General features: G+C 31.8%; 3 protein-coding genes across 6 annotated transcripts; all 3 read left to right on the top strand.

Moving 5' to 3' along the window:
- LOC109346965 (zinc finger MYM-type protein 1-like) lies at positions 6,865–7,671 on the top strand. The gene has a single exon (XM_019586703.1). It carries the CDS (start codon positions 6,865–6,867, stop codon positions 7,669–7,671), a length of 807 nt encoding a protein of 268 aa, XP_019442248.1.
- LOC109346964 (zinc finger MYM-type protein 1-like) lies at positions 8,058–9,476 on the top strand. Its single transcript, XM_019586702.1, has 3 exons — positions 8,058–8,442; positions 8,572–8,787; positions 8,863–9,476. The coding sequence occupies exons 1-3, from the start codon at positions 8,058–8,060 to the stop codon at positions 9,474–9,476; spliced, it is 1,215 nt and encodes a 404-aa protein (XP_019442247.1).
- Positions 17,602–22,430, top strand: LOC109347643. Of its 4 annotated transcripts, XR_002107631.1 has the most exons (9): positions 17,602–17,981; positions 18,255–18,378; positions 18,512–18,607; positions 19,005–19,670; positions 20,127–20,484; positions 20,989–21,070; positions 21,420–21,667; positions 22,089–22,213; positions 22,253–22,430. XR_002107631.1 is itself a non-coding variant. In XM_019587590.1 (8 exons), exons 1-7 carry the CDS (start codon positions 17,757–17,759, stop codon positions 21,624–21,626), a joined length of 1,731 nt encoding a protein of 576 aa, XP_019443135.1. In that variant the 5' UTR covers positions 17,602–17,756; the 3' UTR covers positions 21,627–21,667; positions 22,089–22,430. The 4 variants fall into 4 exon arrangements, 3 of the variants coding, with proteins under 3 accessions (XP_019443135.1, XP_019443134.1, XP_019443133.1); XM_019587590.1 differs by having other exon boundaries at positions 20,154–20,484; positions 22,089–22,430; XM_019587589.1 differs by having other exon boundaries at positions 20,127–20,466; positions 22,089–22,430.

The following is a 22,686-nucleotide window of genomic DNA, read 5'->3' as shown; positions in this document are numbered from 1 at the left end:
GATCTACCAAATTTTTAACTACCCAAATTTTTATCGGCCCAAATTTCTAACTGAAACAAAACCTCTATATATACTAAGCTATGGTTGGATCATTCAAATTATCAGATGTAGTCCTAACATCATTGGTGTTAATAATTGGAATGTATCATTACCAATCAAGCACAATAGATGCCATAATTAGTAACTTGTAAGTGGTGGGGCCTAGTTAAAATAAACAAAAGTGGTAGGTTAGGTAATGCCTTAAAATAAATGTTCATATCCTCTAATACAGGATAATCCAATACTATAGAAATATTTAGATGTGTCATAATTCATAAACAGTTTTAAAGGTTCAATTTTGTTGTTTTTAAATTAAATAATTTCAAAAATTAAAATCCTTAATTTTCTCATATTTCAGTATAGATTTCAACCCTTAAAACAAATGTTACTTTCCTAAAGATTCTTGCACAATTTGCACTCAAAGTCCTTTTTATATGTTCACCAACTCACTCTTTATTTATTTAAATGAATTTGTATTATTTTATTACAAAATGCTTTAAAAGAAGTTTGCGAACAAAGATTTGCCAGAATAGCATTAGCAGTTCAAGCTTAGGTGTCTCTTTCAAAAGAATCAATATGGCATATTAGCGTACTCACAAAAAAATGAGTGTAATTAGCACGTTCCAAGTTGCCAATGAAGCAAGTAGTGGAAGATTGGAATCCATAGTGTGAAATGAAATCGATATCTTTATATGATATATAATTAATTAAGTCATTTGCTTAAAGAGTAACATGGAATAAAAATTTCTAATTATGGCATTTGAATATCACATAATGGATGCTTATATAAGCAAAATGATTTACTAAAGAGAATAGGGAGTATTCACCCATAAACAAAAACATTTAAAACATCAGCACAAGCTAGAAATACTTCCCTTGGGATTGTACACTCATGAAAACACAAAAGAATTATCCCAAAGACAGTAAACTAAAGTCAAGACTAACTTTAATAATGTTCAAAATACTGAAATATTTAGAGTTTATTTGGGAGTGAAATAATAGATAATATGTTGAATTAGTATATGATATTATTGTACACTCATGAGTGCTTCCATGCCCACTCATCTGTAATTATAATCAAAGAAAAACTTGTTTGAAGAAAATATCAATGTAGAGATAATTAGTAAAATCTTAACAATACATTGAATATTTAATTCTAATTAAAATTTAGTCCTAAATAATTGTTGAGAAATTTAGAACCAATTTCCCTCCTCTGTGTGATGCAAAATGGGCACTTGCGGAAGCAGTAAGTATATAAAGAAAATAGAGAAGATAGAAGAATAACACCAAAAATTTTAACGTGGAAAAACCTCCTCAATATGAGAAGGAAATAACCACGGGACCTAGTCTAGCAAATATCTCCACTATAGAAACTAAGATTACAATATTTGACTCCCTCTTACAAAGAGGATAACACCCAATCTTATCCAAGAAGAATAGAAATATAAACTATCTCTAGTATCTCACTAAAAATACAAATCTCACACTACGTGTTTATAAACTTTCTCACTTTGTCTCTATGTTGTTCTTTCTCACTTGTTTGTTGTATCTCTTCCTCACAAGTCCCCTATATATAGTGAAGAAGAGGAAGACCCCATCATAAAGACATAGTGGGTGATTAATTATTATCATACTTTTCAAGACTTTTTAAAAAGTGTTATTCCAACTTTTTAAATTAGACTTCATAATTCTCAAGAGTCAAAGAATAATTCCAAGACTTGGAATAACCATCATTGAATATATTCAATAGTTTATCTACAAAGATTCATTGGTCTTGCTTCCACATCAATTAGGAAAGATTCCTAATAATAATTAATCTTAATAATGCAAAAAATGCAAATACATTTGTGTCCAAATATAATGTCTTGGATGTGTCCTTGAAAATGTTAACGGTGATATGTCGAAAGTAAAAGACAATAAGAGAGTAACCACATCGGTTGTTCTTAACGGAATAAGAATATTTTTAATATATTTTCCACTGTATCATTTTTATTTCATGACTTTTATTCTTAAATAAGAACAATTCTTGTTTGTTCTTAACCAAATGAAAGTAAAGATAAAGTAGATATTGTGGAAAATGGTAGATGTTGTAGAACCCAAATAAAAATAAGAATGATGTTTGACATTGTGAAACAAAAATAAATTTTATTCTTATAAAATAATGTATGAGACTCAAATAAAAATAAAAATGTTATTCACCACTATAATACCCTTTGTAATTCAACTCGATTTAGAGGCACCCAACTAATAACAGATGGACCTTACAGTTATTTCAAATGAGTCAAATTCAGCAGTCACTGATAATTATGATTATTATTATCACTACTTAACAACTCAAGAAAACAAACCAAAACCCCACAAACCGCAAATAATTAACAAAAACAAAGAAAGCTGATCAAAGTTCCGCTTTAAAGAGCACACAAAAGTCACATTCACAATAAATATTGGTCTTTTTGTATGATCTATGAGACATGACTATGACTAATCTATGATTGTACGTGAGACAATGACTCAGTCTATCAGGTTCATATATGAAATAGAAAGTTAGAAACTATTCCGTTAAGGTCATTAATCATGAAAATGGTTTCTTACCTTCAACATAGAATAGGCATAGCATTATATTATTTGAGACAAGTGATAGAGACGTTTAGAAGATAATATTAAATGCACATTACCTAATATCATAGTCAAATAATAAATTAAGTATAGTTAGATTAAATTGCTTAAAATTTTTCTTGGTCGCTTTTTGTTAACGTTATATTTTAATCCTACCTAGCTAAAATATATGTTTTAAATTTTATTTTAAAGTTAGTAATATAATTATTTATTTCAATAGTTAGTTATTTTATGTTTTAAAGTAGGTCTTATAAGTTATTTTTTGTTAGTTTTATATCATGAAATTAATTTTTAATGATACATTTTCAGAAAAATAATTGAGTTTTTTTTAATTATTATAAACTAAATAACATAGAAAATGTAAATTTTGATTGAAAGTGAGGAAGAAATCACAAATGAGATCAAACAAACCAAGGAAGTGCATGAGTGAAATGTTCCTTTATAGTTAACATGTGAAGTTATTTTTTGTTAGTCACATCGGATAAACTTTAAAGGTATTTCTAATGATATATTTTAAGTTATGCAAAAGAATAAATTTGTATCGATTTTTTTGAATATATTAACACTTTTATAAATGCATTAATTACTAATGTACACTTATATTGTTTGAGTAAGTTAGGGTATGTTGTTTGGTAATGGTTACTGTTATTATTGTTGATATAACCAAGAAGATGAATAAATCTTTTTTAGGTGTGTCTCTCTCCTAACAAATATTGCTTGATGAATAGAATATTTGACATTTGGTGTAATATAATATCCAGGAATCTAGTGAGATCTTACACTACTAGATTATTATTTCGTTGGTAGAAAAAACACATTTATAGTTAAGAATATTAATTAAATAATTTTTAAGCATAAGTGATAACTTCAAGATGAAAGAACTAAGAGAATCAATATTATATTTTCTATTTTTTTCATTTAAAGTTTACTTCAGTCAATAAAGGTCTCAGCTTATTTTCTGTTCAATGGTTATTTGACATTGGATCCAAGCTTCTTGTTGTGATACAGTGCTTCTTGGTCAAACTAAGGACATGCAAGGATATAGTACTTGTAGAGCCTGATAGTTGATTTAGCAACCATATAAGCTAAGTATCCAATGGGTTTGCCCAACGGTCAACCCGTTTGGATATGTATTTATAGCGGGTTGGGATGAGGGTTTTAGTCCAAAAGCTTGATTTCAACCCGTTTTGTAAGCCCATTTTTTAGACAGACCATGGATGGCCAAGCTGGCCTAGCGGGCCAACATTAAGATTAAAGTTCATTTGCTTTTCATGTTACTCATTGCAATTAAGATTAAACTTGTACAATTTTAGCTTATATTTGGATGTTATAAGCATGTTATTCTTCTTTCTCCTTGCAAAATGAACATTTAATATCTCATTCTATACTTATCTATGATCTTCACTCGTATCGAATTATTGTACTTGTTATCAGATAAAAGTGGAATTTCACTAACAATTAGGAGTGTTTGAACCAAATTTAAACATTTAATTAATTGAAACGGAAAATTGGAAACTCAAACAGAACTACTGATTTTGATTCATTTTGGAAAATTAATTGAATTCGACTGTGTTTTAATTTTTTTTAATTTAGTCGAATTTAAATTGAATTGAGTAATATATATACTTTATTGTGATTGATTTACAATATAATAGTTTTGATTCTTATACACTTTTTAAAACTTAGGAGTTAGAAGCTTTATTAAGTTTAAGATTATATTGGTTTATTGTTTAGAATTTATAAGTTTTGAACTAATGCGGTATGTTATTATGAGATTGTGTCTTTTGTTTGTGATTTTTTTTAAAAGACATTTATGAGACATGTGGATTATTTATTTTTGTCTAAAAGTTTTAATATGTGTTTTGAAAAAAAAACGGTCCAGTCCGTCGGCCTGCCAAATATGGGTCGAGTTGGCATTTTATAAGGGTCGGACCAACCCATATTCTAACGGGCCAAAGGTGGGTCAGGCCGGGCTGACCCGTATTGCCACCCTTAATAATAGTAAGATAACATACTTTAAGGATCCATTTACGGGTTAGATTTTGGAGGGGGAGAAAAGAAATAGAAAGTTTGAGAGTCATGAAATACACTTGTGAGTTGACTCTCAAACCTTCCATTTTCCTTTAAAATCCAACTCGTAAACATATCCTATGCATCCAAAATATGTTGTTATATAAATGAAGAGGGATTGGTAGTGGATTGGTAGTTACTTGGCTTAGTGGAAGGGGATGTAGTCAGTTCTCTAACTCCACGTGTGAAGGTGGCCGAAATATTAATATTATGAAACTCGAGTCGGATACCAAAGCATAAGAGCACTTGTATTATGTTTAACTAGTTAAATTATCCTGTTGAACCTACTGATGTTATATATAATTAGTAATCATCTATCAATATATAATGGGAATGAATCCACTTATTCTTGTGTGAAAAAATCTTACTGCAGATCCTAGTCATTCATTCTTGGAAAATCCAATGATTTAAATTAGTGAGTAGATCAAAACCATTGGATTTCACAAGAATAGATGACTAGAATATGGAGTAAGTTTTTTCCACTCACTCTTGGAGTAAGTGGATCCCCTCTCATATATAATTATATATAAATGCAAAATTTTATAATTAATAATTATGTTAATATTTTTTGAATTGAAATAAAACAAAACATTAGAGTAGTGTTACATTTTTTAAATGTTAAGTGAGTCGCCCAATTCACTTCTTGGGTTATTCTTGTTTAACCAAAATTAACACATTTGAACCGAAATTTCTCTAGTTTAAAGTGTGTCAATCCAGTGGCGGACGTTCTCAAGGACAGGTGGGGCAACTGCCCCCCCTGAAATTTTTTAAAAAATTAGAAAAAGTATAATATTATTAAAATATGTTTGACCTAAACTTGGGTGTTTAAATTAAATCCTAATTTCTAATTTTGGACGGCACACAAGAGGTACACAAAAGCCACATATTATCACTTTTATCATTATTCTATTCAATATTCACACAACAACATAATATAGAGTCAACATCTTACTATCCTACTTAATATTCATCAGTATTCATGCTATAGCAAAAACTGTACAGGAACAGTCCATAACAACAATAATTTGCAGGTGCGTTTTTCACAAATACTTTCTTTATGTTATATTCATATTTCCTCAATTGATGATTAATATTGCAATATCATTACTCCATATTGGGGTATAATTATTGACATTGTTAATACATTTAGCATTTTTGTTATGACAAACACAATGTTTTTTATAGCCACACTCAGATTCTCTAATAATTTGATTTTCTAATGATTAATTATATGATTAATTTCAGGTTAATGAAATTACCTAAAAACGTACAATGTCTAAGCATAAAAAATTTGATTCATATTTTAAAAGGAAACCTTCTGATAAAGATAATGAAGATGATATAGCTTCGATATCTTTACCCCAACAAAATTCTTCATTTGGTCAAGTAGTTCAACCAGATCAGTAACTTTCAAAGGTTCAAAAGGTATCAATAGGTGAATATGATATTAATTCTTTAGAACGTGATCCTGGAAAACGACCTCAAATTTCGGAATATCCAGTGAATCAAAGAGATGAAATTCTGAGAGCTTATCTAAATTGGGGACCATATCAATGTGATGTTGAAGATTATCCATTAAATAAAGATAAAAATCCAAGACGATTTCAATCCACATGGCTCAAAATGTTTCCTTCATGGTTAGAGTACTCTATAGTGAATGATGCTGCTTATTATTTACCTTGCTATTTGTTCAGTAATAAACCAAGCGCACAGGCTGGGTCTGATGTCTTTACTAGAAAAGGATTTAGAGCATGGAAAAAAGTCAATGCTGGGAAGAATTGTGCATTTCTTATTCACCTTGGTGGCTCGCCTCACAATAATGCAATAAAAGCTTGTTTTGATTTGTTGAACCAAGCTGGGCATATTCACAATATCTTCAATGTGCAAAGTTCTGATCAAATCAAACAAAACCGGCTACGTCTTAGGAGCTCTATCGATTCAATCTGCTGGCTCACTTTTCAAGCTTGTGCTTTTAGAGGTCATGATGAAACGCCACAATAAAAAAATAGAGGTAATTTTCTTGAACTCATCAAACTCCTAGCATCATATAATGATGAACTTGCAAAAGTAGTGTTGGAGAATGCTCCATATAATTCAAAGTATACCTCTCATATAATTCAGAAGGAAATCATGCATATCATGTCTAGTAAGGTGAGAAGATATATCAGAGACGAGATTGGGGATTCTAAATTTTGCATAGTTATAGATGAATCATGTGATGAATCACAAAGGGAGCAAATGGCTATTGTTTTGAGGTTTGTAGATAAAAATGGTTACATACAAGAACGATTTTTTGATATTGTGCATGTCAAGGACACTACATCTATCACTCTTAAAAAAGCAATATGTGGTGTTCTTTCTCAACATAATCTTGATGTTTCAAACATTCGTGGCCAAGGGTATGATGGTGCAAGTAATATGAGAGGGGAATGGAATGGATTACAAGCGTTGTTTCTCAAAGATTGTTCTCATGCTTATTATGTGCATTGCTTTGCACATAGATTACAACTTGCTTTGGTTGCTGCATCAAGAGAAGTTATAGTTGTCCATGAGTTTTTCTCAAAATTGACTTTTATTGTCAATATTATGTGTTCCTCTAGTAAGCGTCATGATGAGTTACAAGCTGTCAAATCAGCTGAGTTAGAACATTTGCTAGAGATTGACGAACTTATAACTAGTAAAGGAGAAAATCAGATTGGCACTTTGAAACGGGTTGGAGATACTCGTTGGAGCTCACATTTTTCTTCAATTTGTAGCTTGATAAATATGTATAATGCAACTTGTGTGGTCATTCTCAAAATTATAGATAACGGATCAAGTTCTCTTAAACGTGTAGATGCAGATGTTGCTTATAATACTATGACATCATTTGAGTTCATATTGATTTTACACATGATGAAAGAGATTATGGGGATCACAGATTGCCGGATTTTGCTTTGTGTTTAAAAAATGAGGCAAAATGAAGTGTGTGTTTGGAGTGGGGAATCCGAATTTAACCCCTCCAACACAAATCAACCAAATTGGGCCTAAACAATGGGCCCAAAGCCAAATTACAATAAAACTAACTCCTAAATTAAAAATACAACTCGACTTCCATAATGCCCAAACTGCCATTGGTGCCAAATGTGATCTGAAAATGATAATAGATTTAATCAGGCCAAATAATCCCAAATTAACTCATTTTAGGAATATTAGTCCAATAAAGTCTAAAACACTAAACCATGTGAAACAAAGTCAATTAGGCACCAAGAATCATCAATCATGCTAAATTAAGGTTATGAATAGTGTGTAATATATTGCTCATCACTATTGTTTTGAGGTTTGTAGATAAAATGGTTGCATACAAGAACGACTTTTTGATATTGTGCATGTCAAGGACACTACATCTATCACTCTTAAAAAAGCAATATGTGGTTGTTTCAAACATTCGTGGCCAAGGGTATGATGGTGCAAGTAATATGAGAGGGGAATGGAATGGATTACAAGCGTTGTTTCTCAAAGACTGTTCTTATGCTTATTATGTGCATTGCTTTGCACATAGATTACAACTTGCTTTGGTTGCTGCATCAAGAGAAGTTATAGTTGTCCATGAGTTTTTCTCAAAATTGACTTTTATTGTCAATATTATGTGTTCCTCTAGTAAGCGTCATGATGAGTTACAGGCTGTCAAATTAGATGAATTAGAACATTTGCTAGAGATTGACGAACTTATAACTGGTAAAGGAGAAAATTAGATTGGCACTTTGAAACGGGTTGGAGATACTTGTTGGAGCTCACATTTTTCTTCAATTTGTAGTTTGATAAATATGTATAATGCAACTTGTGTGGTCCTTCTCAAAATTATAGATAACGGATCAAGTTCTCTTAAACGTGTAGATGCAGATGTTGCTTATAATACTATGACTTCATTTGAGTTCATATTGATTTTACACATGATGAAAGAGATTATGGGGATCACAGATTGCCTTTGTCAAGCTTTGCAGCTAAAGTCCCAAGATATAGTTAATGCCATGCAACTAGTTCGTACTACAAAAGAACTTATTCAAAAGTTGACAGATGGTGGTTGGCAAAGTTTACTGTTACTATTTTGTGACTAACATGACATTTATATTCCTAATTTTAATAACGCTTATATAGAACGTGAATGGTGTGCTCGTCATCAAAAGGATCACATCACATTTGAGCATCATTATAGTGTGAACATATTTCTAACTACAATTGACAAGCAATTACAAGAGTTGAATCGTAGGTTCAGTAAGCAAACAATGGAGCTTTTAACTCTGAGCACTAGTTTGGATCCTAAGGATGTTTATAAAACATTTAATATTAATAATATATGTATTCTTGTGCAAAAAATTTATCCTATGGATTTCAATGATCAGGAAAAGATTAACTTGAGATATCAACTTCAACATTTCATTCTTGATGCTCTTAGTCATTCAGATTTGAAGAACATCTCAATCATCTCTGAATTAAGTGCAGCTTTGATAAAAACAGGGAAGGTGAATGCATATTACTTACTTGATCGAGTTATTCGTCTTATCTTAACTCTTCCGGTTTCTACAGCTACTACAGAAAGATCATTTTCAGCAATGAAGATAATCAAAACAAGATTACGTAGTAAGATGGAAGATGAATTTCTTGCAGACAACATGGTGATTTACATTGAAAAAGAAATAGCTGAAACATTTACCTCTGATTCAATCATTGGTGAGTTTAAGTCTTTAAAAGAACGAAGAGCGGCACTTTAAATGAATGTACATTTTTCTTTAACATTCTTAGTTGTTAATTAATGTTATTGATAATTATTATGTTATTTTGAAACTTTAAAATAATTATATATGATTTTTATATTTTATTATTACTGAATTAATTTTAATCGTAAATTATAATTAAATATTGTTGCCCCCTCTGGATTTTTAATCAAGATTCGTCACTGTGTCAATCCCTCATTCAGTTAAGACTACAAATCAAAGTAATTTTCAACTCCAGTCAACAATCTGATCAACCAAATTGTCTGAACCAATTCTCACAACATTACAAATACAATAAACTTAATCGATTGTGTAAAAGGACAAACATTTTTCACCAATTATAAACTTTTGCCACATGAAAATTACATATGAAGTGCGACATCTATTTTTTAATGGTGAAAAAGCTACTTACTCAATTTGATATGTACATAATTGTTACATATTACCCATAAACAAAGTCTTCTTTACATTAACAATTAGACTATTTATCTTGGAGGTTACAAAACAAATGATATAATTAATGACAACCTAAAATACTTTTGAAACTGATAGCAAATATGAGCTTTAATGAGTGGATACTCAAACGGTTGGCCTATATGGGATAATGAAAACCCTATAAGCTAACACATAAGGAATATTTATGGTCCTCAAGACACCAAATCACAAATAATTTTGATCTCTTCCCGTTAGAGAGAAAACGAAGGTCCCAAAAGGAATTCATGATTTAGTTGAGGAAGACCATCATACCAAAACCCTCTCAAAAGGTATAGCAAAGGAGTAGATACGAGAACATGGATTCAGATATGACTTTATATCATCGTTTTATATTATGTGTGAGAATCATGACATTCAAGATCCTAGGATTGATATTTCACAAATCATAAGGAATTATCTAACAAGTGGTATTAGAGCTTTATATTCTTAAATTTATGGTTCTCCATTTAGGATTTTTTCCCCAATTTTTACGAACCCTAATTTTTTAAATTTGGAGATTTTTATGCTTCCGCTATTGGTTATGAAAATTGGGTATTTAAGAATAATGAGGATAACTTTTATCCGCTTCCGCTTATTGGAATTATGAGTATTTTGTATTATGAATCATTGCAACATGTGTTTAAGTATATAGCGAGATATGCGCATGAACATTGCATTAACTTTATGATTCTATTATGCAATATGTATATTATATGTGCACTCATGCCTTACTGTTGGACATTGACTTTTTGTCACTTTACAATTTTGCAATTTGTTAAAGTATATGTATAAGGTATGTATGTGTTAAGATGTGTTTTTTTTTATTTTATACATATACAACCTGGAATTCATGATCTTGTATATATTGCAAATTAAAATATACATATATACATATGTAATTATTTTCAGCTTGATGTTATTGTGATGTCTGGAATTACTCATTAAAGTTAATATATATATATATATATATATATATATATATATTCGATTTGAAATTTCGATAATGATTTGCATATATTTTTTATGTTTTTCAATCCGAATCTACTTTGTATTTGATTAAGATTGCATACATTTTTATGCATTGATATATATGTAATACATCTTTTTGATTTGGAATTATATTGTGGTATTAGATTTGTTAATCATAAAAGATATCAAATTTATAGATTTTTTTAATACCAACATCATAATTGTTTTTTATAATGGACCCATAGTGTTTTTCTTCTGTCTGGTAATTATTTTTGTATCAATTGATGCAATATGTTGTCAAAGTAACCTATATTATGGAAATTGATTAAGATTACACAAATGAGTATGATATTGTTTATGCGAATTATGTTCGATCCAAAGGAAGACACAATTTGGCCAAGTAATAACATACATGTGATGATAAATAAGTAACAATTATAAAGTTTTTTTATGTGAATAATAGTCGGCCCAAAGAAAGGCTATTGTTTGACAGAACTAATTGTTAATATTTGATCATTACGTTGAAAATATCACTTACAAATTAATTTCTCTGTCCAAAGACTAGAAACTTGTTGTGTTAGGTATCTTATGATGAGTCTATTATGTGAACATGTCTTGTTTTATATATATTACATGACTTGTTTGTTTAAATGGTTGCAACACTTATATGGTTTGTTGCATTGATTGGTGGTTGATTGCATTATTAAGGGATTGCTATTATTGAAGTAATGTCTCCGTTTGGACAATGTGTCCTGCCATGTTTAATCATGTATGAAATGATAATAAATTTTTAATGGAAAACTCAAAAGGACTATCACTATAATTCTAATCGCAGATCCTTGTGATGGGAATGATGCAATGCTACCAATTGGTTATAGTGGATATATGTATTTATATGTTGATATAAATAATATATGTTTTGGACTAAGGTTATGTTGAATCAAACTCAACTAAATGGTTTTCTTTTAGAAAAATAAAATTGTTTGACATTTTAAGTGAACTTATTAAACAAGAAGTCGCTAAAGTAATATCTTTTATGTGAATTTTTCATAATAAATATCAAATGCTAGTATGTATTGTATCCATGTGAATATTAATCCGTCCAAATGAAGATTGTGATTGTAAACATGTGATTACTATAAAGTTACATATGTGAATGATTAATCAGTCCAAAGAAATGTTTATTATTTGACATGCATTATGATCAATGTTTGACTATTACAAACAAGAGTATCATTAGTGATTGATATGAAATATGAAGCCAATTTTATGTTTGTATTTTATGCGAATAGTGATCAACCCAAAGGAAGATTACTATTTGGCCAAAATTACAAAAATATTTGTAGCAATAAATATGTGATATCATATGGTTTTTCATGTAAATAATAAATCGGTCCAAAGAAAGGCTTATTGTTTGACAAGATCAGGGACGGTGCGATATTGATTCCAGGGTGTGCAAATGCACACCCTGATTATTTGCACACCTTGATTTTTAAAAAAATAATATGTATATTATTTATATAGAAAAATGTATGTATTAATAATGTATCAGTTCTATACACTATTATTGTATCATCTTTCATTTGTATTTATTATCATCGACTCTTCAAAAAAGTAATTCAAGTTAATGTTGGATGATATAATGACCGTGTATAAATCTATACATTAACATATATAAAAATATTACTCTCTTATCTATCACTCTAGAAGGCCGAAATTTATTTTTTTGTAAATGACATGACATGTCTTGGGAAAAACAAATAATCATTATTGTGTTGAATTATTTTATAATATTATGTAAATGCAACTTAAGGAACTTCATGATTATCTCTCTAAGAGTTGCTTATTTATATGTCTTGTTTGAGTCTATCTTCGTTCTTCTTTACTTTTGTGATTGAATTTGTAAACTTTTATCCACTTGATTTTTGTTCAACTGATTTAGTAGTGTTTGATAATCATCTTGAGGCTTACATCATTAACATGCATAATAATGTTGAATTTGCTTCTTTCAAAGGAATGAATAATCTTTAAGATAAGTTAGTTAAAATTTTACGCATTAGTTCATATTCTTTTGAAGTTAGCAATACAACTCCAGAAAAAGTTTTTTCAACTATGAAAAATGTGGAAAAACAGGTTGCATAATCGAATGGAATATGCATGAATGAATGATTGTCTAGTGACTTATATTTAGCGAGAAATGTTAAAAAATATTGACAAAGAATTGATTACTCAACGAGAAATGTAATTTATTTGATTAAATATATTTTGCGAAAAAATGTTATTTATTTGATTAAATATATTTAAAATTTGCAATTTTGGCATTAATATTTTCATCTTTTTATAATCGATGCTATATATTATTTTAGTTTTTGAGTATGTTGCACACCTTACCTCTGGGTCCTAGACCCGCCACTGAACAAGACTAATTATCAATATTTGATTACTACATTGAGTGTACCACTTACAAGTTAATATTTTTGTCCCAAGACTAAATATTAATGGTGTGCTAGATAACTCGTGATGTACCCATCATCATTTGAATTTAAGTATTAAAGTTGAATGTGAGTTTAATTGCAAGAACGATTGCAATTTATTTTGTTCTTTTACTAGTGCTGCAAATATTTCTGCTCAAATTAAGAACATCTCATTCCTGAATGTGATAAACTTTAAGGTCTATAAGGAAGCCTTAGAAATTATTCTCGGCTGTATGGATTTAGATATGGTACTTCAGGTGGAGAAATCCACTTCTACTCTAGAAATTCTCAATGAGATTAAAATTGAGAAATTGGAACACTCTAACCGAATATGTATAATGATCATGAAACGCTCTATTCCATAAGCGTTTCAGTGCTCTATTTCCGAGGGTCAGAGTGCAAGAAAGTTCCTTGAAGAAATAGAACCATACTTTGCCAAAAATGAAAACAAAGACGGGGGGAGTAGCCTTTTGGCTAAACTCATCTCCATTAAGTATAAAGACAAAGAGAACATATGAGAGTACATTATGGAGATGTCTAATCTCGTATCAAAACTCAAGTCACTTATGTTTGAGCTTGGTGATGACTTGCTCATACACTTGGTTTTGATCTTGTTCCTCCACACTTTGGTCAATTCAAAGTGAGTTATAACACTCAGAGGGAATGTGTGGAAGAGAAAGTGAGACTGTAGAGAGATAAGACTAAAAGTGGTCATTTGACTATGACCTTTCAGAATAAGAAAAGAAAGAACAATAAGGATATTGTGAAAGAGCTATTTGTGTTTTTACTCAGAGAATTTGGAATTGTTCTTCAATATACTTTGTTAGGCAAGTCTACCATGAAGGTGTTGTTGAGTGATTAAACCGAACTCTTAAGGATATGGTGAGAAGCATGATTAGTCATTCTTTCTTGTCAGAGTCTCTTTGGGGGAAAGCTTTAAAGACAACAGTTTACATCCTTAATAAGGTGTCAAGTAAAGAAGTTAACAAACCCCATATGAGCTTTGGAGTAATAAAAAACCAAGCTGAAAACACTTGCATATTTGGGGTTTTCCAACTAAGGCGTGACCTTATAGGCTGCATGAAAGGAAACTGGACTCAAGAACTGTTAGTTGCTATTTTGTTGGCTATGTTCTTGGGGTTATCAATTTTAGGATCTACTTCAAGACTTTTTTGAGTCGGGAAATGCAAGATTTCTTGAGGAAGTTGATTTTGGGAGGAAAAGAACATAAAAAATGTTGTCTTTGAGGAAGAACCTATCACTAATGGTGAACAAGTTCTTGTGCCTATTGTAATTCAAGGGATAACTTCAGTAATAGATGATAATATTCAGAATATTATTCATGACAATATTTTAGAACAAGACAACAATAAGGTTCTCCCTCAAGTATATATAGATCAAATTCAACAACCCCAAGAAGTAGAAGTGTCATTGAGGAGATACACTAGAGAGAAGAAGTGCAATTCTTGATGATTATATTGTATTTCTTTAAGAACATGAGGATGACATCGGGTTAATAGATGATGATCCATTGAACTTCTGTCAAGCCATAAAAATTATAACTCTCAAAAGTGGATTGATGTCATGAAGAATGAGATGAAGTCTACACATGATAATGACGTCTGAGATCTTGTTGAATTACCTGAAGGTGCGAAACCTATTGGTTGCAAATGGATATTTAAAACCAAGAGAGATTCAAAGGGTAATATTGACAAATATAAAGATCGTCTAGTTGCTAAAGGCTACACTCATAAAAAAGACATTGATTATAACGAAACCTTCTCTCTAGTATTTTTGAATGATATTTTGTGTGTGAATAATATTAACACTAGTAGTTAATTTTGATTTAGAGTTATATCAGATGGATGTTAAGTTTGTGTTTCTAAATGGTGACATTAAAGAAACAATCTATATGGTGCAACCAGAAAACTTTGTGTCAATTGGCTCAAAGTCAATGATATGCTAATTAAAGAAATCCATCTATGACCTTAAACAAGTTTTTCGTTAATGAAATCACAAGTTTCAAAAGTTATTACCTCGTATGGTTTTGAAGTAAATAAAGTTGATGATTGTTATACTATAGGTTCAGTGGGAGTAAATTTATATTATTGGAATTATATGTCAATGATATACTTGTTACGAGCAGTGATTTGAAGCTATTGCATGAGACCAAGGGATTTCTAACGAATAATTTCGAAATGAAAGATCTTGGGAAAACTTCTTTTGTATTAGGTATTCAGATACTAAGAGATCACTCTCAAGGTATGCTAAGATCGTCACAAGAAATCTATATAGATAAAGTCCTAGATAGATTTGGTATGACAAACAATAAATGAGGTGATACCCCTATAACTAAGGGAGACAAGTTTAGTCTTGAACTGTGCCCCCAAAATGACATTGAAAGATACTAGATGCAAAAGATTCTTTATACATTTGCAGTAGGAAGTCTAATGCATGCTCAAGTTTGCACACATCTCAACATAGTATTTATCATGAGATTTTGTAGAAAGATATTTGAACAATCCTGTAATGCATCACTAGAAGATAGTCAAACGTGTTATGTGTTACATAAAGAGAACAAATGAGTACATTCTCACTTATCGGATGTCTGAGAATTTAGAGATCATTGCGTACTCTGACTCCGATTTTGCTGGATGCTTAGACAAGAGACATTCCACCTCTGGATATGTGCTTATATTAGTTGGAGGTGCTATCTCTTGGAGGTCTGCTAAACAGACGCTCATGACTCATTCAACCATGGTTGTGTAGTTCATGGTTTGTTTTGAAACATCAGACCATGACATATGGTCATGGAATTTCGTTGAAAGACCACTACGAATTTATTATGACAACAAGTCCGCGATTCTTTACTCCAACAACAATAGGAGTTCTACAAAGTCAAATTTATTGACATCAAGTTTCTGGTTGTTAAAGAAAATATTAAAAAAAGATAAATTTCATAGAACATATAGGGACAAATTTTATGCTAGCTAATCCACTGACTAAGTGTTTGGTACGTAAAGTCTTTCATGAGCATATTGCTCATATGAGTATTGCTCCTTAGGATACCTTAGTTTAGTGAGAGTCTATATGTTTTATGATTTACTTTGGACATCATATATAATTTTATGCATAATAAAGTTGATGATATATTTGTTTAATTTTAAACTTGTGTATTGTAACTATTGTGTTGCAATTAAGGACTTTGGATTGATCTCACTAAAGAGTAAAGAAAGATTAGCTGGAAATAGACATGTTTGAGATCACATTGCATGAAATTTCCATGTCACTCATCCATATTTGATCTATGTCATTAAGTATATTAATTTGGTGATCATCGTGGTCGAGTCACGCTTAAATGTGATGAAAGTCGTGGTGGTTCCATAATTGATATATGAGATTGATCAGATTGTATTTAGGAGAAATCTAAATATAAATAACATACAAATGTGCACATAAAAGAATATGTGATATAATTATTTTAGGAAAAATATGAAGCCCAAGTGAGAGATTGTTAGAAATTCATGATTTCTATTTAAGGTGATGATCATATATTTAATACAATTATATTGACTATTTATTTTAGAGGTTACAAAACAAATGATCTAATTAGTGACAACCTAAAAGACTTTTGAAACTGATAACGAATATGAGCTTTAATGAATGGTTACCCAAACGGTTAATGAGACCCTCTAAGTTAATACATAAGGAACAACTATAGTCTCAAAGACAGTAAATCACAAATAATTTTGATCTCTTCCCATCAGAGATAAAACAAATGTTCTAAAAGGAATTCAGGATTTGGTTGAGAAAAACCATCGTACCAAAACTCTCTTAAAAAGTATATCAAATTAGTAGATCCGAGAACATGGATTTATGAATGACTTTATATCCTCATTTTTATATTATGGGTGAGAATCATCATAGGTTTCGTATTTTATCAATCATAAGGAATTATCTAACAATTATGATATTTTTAAAAGTGGATAGAGATCATATTAAATGATAATAAAATAAAAATAACAAAAATAATAAAAATAAAATAAAATTTTAATTAACATAGGATCCGAAACAAATTTAAAAGCCATGAAAAAAAGTACAATGTTCGGGTGAAGTAGCTAAGTTTCCACTACCCCAACTATCTCTTTGTGCATAGAGCCTTTGACACTGACAAATATTTGACTTTATTAATTTATAAAATAAATGACACTAACATGCTAAATTCATGTGAGTATGTGACCCATCCTCCCCTTCCAAATATTATTAATAATAACACTCTTTCTCTCTGCTAATTACTCCTCTTTCAACTCTCATTCTCTCTGTCAATGCTAGCATCCACTACTTTCTTGTTCCGTTAACAATGCCGGAGTTACTATTTCAACAACAGCAACAACGCAGTAACCGCTCTTGGAGGCCAACATTTTCAACAAGACCTCGCGACCGTGAATCCAGCCCTGACTCCGTTATCTTCACTCTCGAATCCAACCTCAGCCTCTTCTCCTCCGCTTCCGCCAGCGTCGACCGTTGCTCCTTCGCTTCCGACGCTCACGACGATCACGATTCTCTCTCCTCTCAAATCTCACTGGTCTGTAATAAGAATAATAATATGAGCCTAATATTTATGCATTGTCACCATAAAGATTTATACATATTCACATTCAGTATATCATCAGGATCTACATTAGTTCATTACTTGAATGCTGAATGATACATTTTTTCTCTAATGATAATAATATTAATTATTATTGTTAATAAATGTTGGAAATTAAAGTAATTGAAGTTTCTGTTTCTAGCGTAAGAGAAGATCTAGTATAATTTCTCTTCGATGTTATGACTCTGGATCTGTTATTTCGTTCAGCATTTGGCAGCACAGAACGAGAACTGGAGCGGTTCAGATCCAGATCCGAGTCATGAAAAACGACATGCACAACATAACGACAAGCACAAAACTCGGTTATGCAGAAAAGGAGAAAAAGTAAAAGGCATGTTATAACAGCATGTGTAAACTTCATTTTTATTGTTGTTGTAAAAGTAAAAGAAAGTAATTAAGTAAATGAATAAAAGAGTTCACGCTGTTATTTCGAAATTGACACTGTTGCACTATCTACATTTCAGTTCAGAAAGAAGACAGCGACTGTGACACTGAAGAAGATGGAAATCAAATCTTGGATTTCGATTCAGCTAGAAACTCTTTCTCTCTTGCTCTAAAAGGTACTTCAACTCCATCTTCAAATTCACATTCCAAAGTTTTACGGGTACTTGTTCATTTGCATATGTGGTTAGTAGTCACTTTTTATATTAATTTTATGATACCTTAGACTTTTTTTATGATGAACCGGGACCGGGAGTACGTGATACATGGAATAAACGAGAAAAAAATTATGTAAATATGGTCATTGTTTTAGAAAATTATCATTTCTGTCTAAAATTGTATTCATTATTCATATTATTCCTTAAATCTAGGAAGTTTAAGGAGTAATATTACTATTTAAGGACTAAAATGATAATTTCCTAAAATCAGGAACTGATATGATTATTACCTATAAATTCAGTGGGCTGAAATATTAGTTTAGTCTCTTTTTTAATTTGAGTTTCTCTGGTACCAAAGAATGTCAGGATAGGAGATCAAGATCTGAAGCTTTGTTCAATAAGCACGATCTGCGAATGCCTGCTTCATTAGATCTGAACAATGCAATTGCTACAGGGTCTTCGCCTCACATGAGAGCCATGAAAAAGAGCTCAGTTTTGCCTCGAAGGTCTGGTAGTGGTAATTTCATGAGCCCAGGAACGCCAAATTATCGTCAAGCTGGTGCTGCAATGCAAAAAGGTTGGAGCTCGGAGCGAGTTCCTTCGCATACCAGTTCTGCTCGCAAGCAGATTGGCGCGGCATTGTTGCCTCTCAGCAATGGAAGAACATTGCCGTCTAAATGGGAAGATGCTGAGAGATGGATTCTTAGCCCTGTTTCGGGAGATGGCACTGGAAGAGCTTCGCTTCCGCCACCACAGAGGAGACCAAAGTCAAAGAGTGGTCCACTTGGGCCCCCGGGTGTTGCTTATTATTCGTTATTTTCACCAGCAGGGCCAATGTTTGAAGGTGGGAATGGAGGGAATTTTATGGCAGCTTCTCCATTTTCTGCTGGTGTTATATCCGCTGATGGATTGACAATCCACTCCAACGGACACGGTCCCTTGAGATCAGATCCTTGCATGGCCCGCTCAGTCAGTGTCCATGGATGTTCTGAGATGCAGAGTCAGTCATCAATGCCTGCCCAAGGTTGCTATAAAAATTCTTGTTCTCTTATTTCTCTTTGGATTTTGATGGAATTACATATACGAATTTGACATATGCATCGATGAAATTAAGTTGGCAAAATATATTACTCTATGCCTACTTGAGCTCGAGAGATCAGGTGTTTCAAAGTTGAATCAAAGGGATTAAATGCTTTTATCAGGTGTTTCAAAGTTGAATTGAAGGGATTAAATGCTTTTTAATTTGTTGACTTTTGATCTTCTGTGAACTCCTCATAGAATGTGGTTCTGTGTTGGCTGTTGTTGGAAGGTGGTGTAGATGAAAAGAGTGGTGTCTTTAGATGCTAATGATATATTTGTAATCTGTAGTTGCTGATTTTATGCTTAATGATGAGATGTCATTACAAGTATACATTAGGGACTTGTGATTTTGATTCTGTGCATTCGATATAGCAAACTTGATGTTGGTTCTAATTTTCAGAGAAGTTTGATGGTTTCAAAGATGCAGGCACCGGTGTATGCCCTGCTGTTTCAAGGAGAGACATGGCAACACAGATGAGCCCAGAGGGCAGCTCATGCTCCTCTCCTAATACGAGGCCTTCTTTCTCTGCCTCAACTCCAATTCCCCTACCTCTCACAGAATTTCAGAGTGCCTCTTTTTCTAAAATGGATATCAGAGACGTGCAGGTAGATGAACGCGTCACCATGACGAGGTGGTCCAAGAAACACAAGGCCCTATTCTCTGGCAGAGGCTCAGAAAATGTTGACAGCTGGAAAAAGAAAGAAATGAGTACTCAATCTTCATCGGACAATTCTGAAAGGTCAAAGACTGTTTCAAAGTATGTATACTTTGTATGTTGTCAATTTTGTTCAATTTATCGGGTAAACGAAGGATTATGATTCAGGATAACTTAAAACAGAAACTAATGGGTCATCGAATGAATTTTCTGTTAAGCAATGAAGTTTTCCCTTTAAAGTGGACCTTTTTTTACTTTGTTCTTATCCATATGCTGTAAGTTACCTTGAAATTGTAGTTCATGGCGGTACCACAACAATAGGAGTTTGGGGAATTGATGGTGATGGATTTACTGACTTGGCTATGTTATTTGCCTCGAAAGGATATGACTAAAATGCACGTACAGGAGTTGTCAACATTCTGTATATTGTCTACCAAATATGATACAAAATGACCATCCTTATCCAATTCAAACTAGAAGATTGAAACACTTTGAAGTATTTAGATCTAACAATTTTATCTTATAGAAAACTCAAATTTGCTGACTAACAAATCTTTACGTAAACTGTACATTGTTTTTAAACTGCCAGCAATTTTATTTGTCCAGGGCTAACAGGGAGGAAGCCAAAATCACTGCATGGGAGAATTTGCAAAAGGCAAAAGCTGAGGCAGAAATACGGAAACTAGAGGTTAATTCATAGTGTTTTCTTTCTTTAGGAGAATTCCAATATGAAATTCCTCATAAAAATGTTTACTATATAAGAAAAATAAATAATTGAAGTGACTTTATGTGTAATAAATATATTGCCTTAGATAACCATCCAAGTTGTTATTGCTCCTTAATGGCAAATATTTATATTACCTAGGGTTAGTTTGGTATGGGTGTAAAAGGGGGTGAAAAGTTCATGCATCAATTTCTAAATTTATCCAAAACACATCCAAGAAATTTTCACTACTTGTTTTACCTTTATATGAACTGACATAAGAGGAAGGAAAGATAAAAATTGGATCATGATGTCAGTATTTTTTCTATTTCAGATGAAGTTGGAAAAGAAGCGAGCATCCTCTATGGATAAGATTATGAAAAGGTTGAGATCGGCTCATAAAAAAGCTAATGACATGCGGAGTTCAGTTTCAGCTAACCAGGCTAATCAAGTTACCAGAATGGACCACAGGGCATTATCATTCCGTCGACCCAGCCAGATGGGTTCTTTGAGTGGTTGTTTCACCTGTCATGTCTTTTAGGCTTCTCCAGCATTCTTTCTGTTCAACTAAAAAAAAGCTGGGTAATTTTCTCTGCAAGACTAGTCCTGGTTCAGAAATACTTGTGTGCAAGTCTTTGATTAATTTGGTTTTGAAAATCTTTGAAGAAAACAGTGTTCAATACCCTTTTTCTACATAATTTGGAATCTGAAAAGTGGTATTTGTCATCTATATTATATACCTAACTTTTATGATTCGTGAGAAGGTTTCATTTGCTAGTTATGCTGGAAACATTTTTGGCTATTAATTTAACTGTTATTTCAACATAGAGGCACATTTTCTCTTCTTTCCGTGTTCTATATGCAAGACCTAGCTTCCCTCGAGTTTTGATAGGCTCAACTTTTATTTTTATATACCTACTTACTGTGGAAATTTGCAATGGTTACATCCTTGTTCATTCTTAGGCATTTTAATAAAAGGCTGATTGATTAAATCCCAAACCAGGTTTCAGAATTCAAAAGGAAGATGTTCATGAAAGAAAGGTGTACAAAGGAGAACAACTTACTCTATGGACACCTCGATGTCATCTCGATATTGCAATGCATGAAATACCAGCACCTTCTCTGAAGGTTTGTGTTAAAATCAAAACACCAGCACCTTCTCTGAAGGTTTGTGTTAAAATCAAAACACCTTTGTGTCTCACCCTTGGGAATAATATGTATGTACGTAGGCCAAACTTAGAAATAAGCTTCTTTTTTGTATTTTACTTTTCTTCTTACATGACAGTTTTCTGCTCAATGTAATGTCTTCTATATCTATCAATAGTAGAACGATAAAATAACCACATGTTTCAACTTCCTAGTTTGATGTGTATTAATTACTTGTTTCCTATCTCATGCTAAATGTGCCCCATGGGTGCAAACTTCAGTTTTAGTCTTTATTTGTACCGAGATGCTGTATTACATGAGGAAAAACAAATCCTTAAAATAATTGGAAAATGGAAAAGAAATCTGTAGGGCTATTAGCAGAGGTCTACATTAGAGTAATCTTTGGAATCTTGTGGACTGGAGTTCTGGAAGATTGTTTAAGGATCCCATTGGAG

Source organism: Lupinus angustifolius, chromosome LG05 (assembly GCF_001865875.1).
Source record: "Lupinus angustifolius cultivar Tanjil chromosome LG05, LupAngTanjil_v1.0, whole genome shotgun sequence".
Lineage (NCBI taxonomy): Eukaryota > Viridiplantae > Streptophyta > Magnoliopsida > Fabales > Fabaceae > Lupinus > Lupinus angustifolius.
This window is presented reverse-complemented; position numbering and strand designations above follow the sequence as displayed.

What these genes read in the sequence shown, in the direction of transcription:
- LOC109346965 (XM_019586703.1), top strand. Translation starts at nt 6,865, where the DNA reads ATGTCTAGTAAGGTGAGAAGATATATCAGAGACGAGATTGGGGATTCT.
- LOC109346964 (XM_019586702.1), top strand. Translation starts at nt 8,058, where the DNA reads ATGGTTGCATACAAGAACGACTTTTTGATATTGTGCATGTCAAGGACA. An exon ending in GATTGACGAACTTATAACTG is followed by an intron (nt 8,443 to 8,571) that starts GTAAAGGAGAAA and finishes TCAAAATTATAG; the next exon opens with ATAACGGATCAAGTTCTCTT. An exon ending in TCAAAAGTTGACAGATGGTG is followed by an intron (nt 8,788 to 8,862) that starts GTTGGCAAAGTT and finishes ACGCTTATATAG; the next exon opens with AACGTGAATGGTGTGCTCGT.
- LOC109347643 (XM_019587588.1), top strand. Translation starts at nt 17,757, where the DNA reads ATGCCGGAGTTACTATTTCAACAACAGCAACAACGCAGTAACCGCTCT. An exon ending in TTTCTCTCTTGCTCTAAAAG is followed by an intron (nt 18,608 to 19,004) that starts GTACTTCAACTC and finishes CTGGTACCAAAG; the next exon opens with AATGTCAGGATAGGAGATCA. An exon ending in AGGTCAAAGACTGTTTCAAA is followed by an intron (nt 20,485 to 20,988) that starts GTATGTATACTT and finishes TTATTTGTCCAG; the next exon opens with GGCTAACAGGGAGGAAGCCA.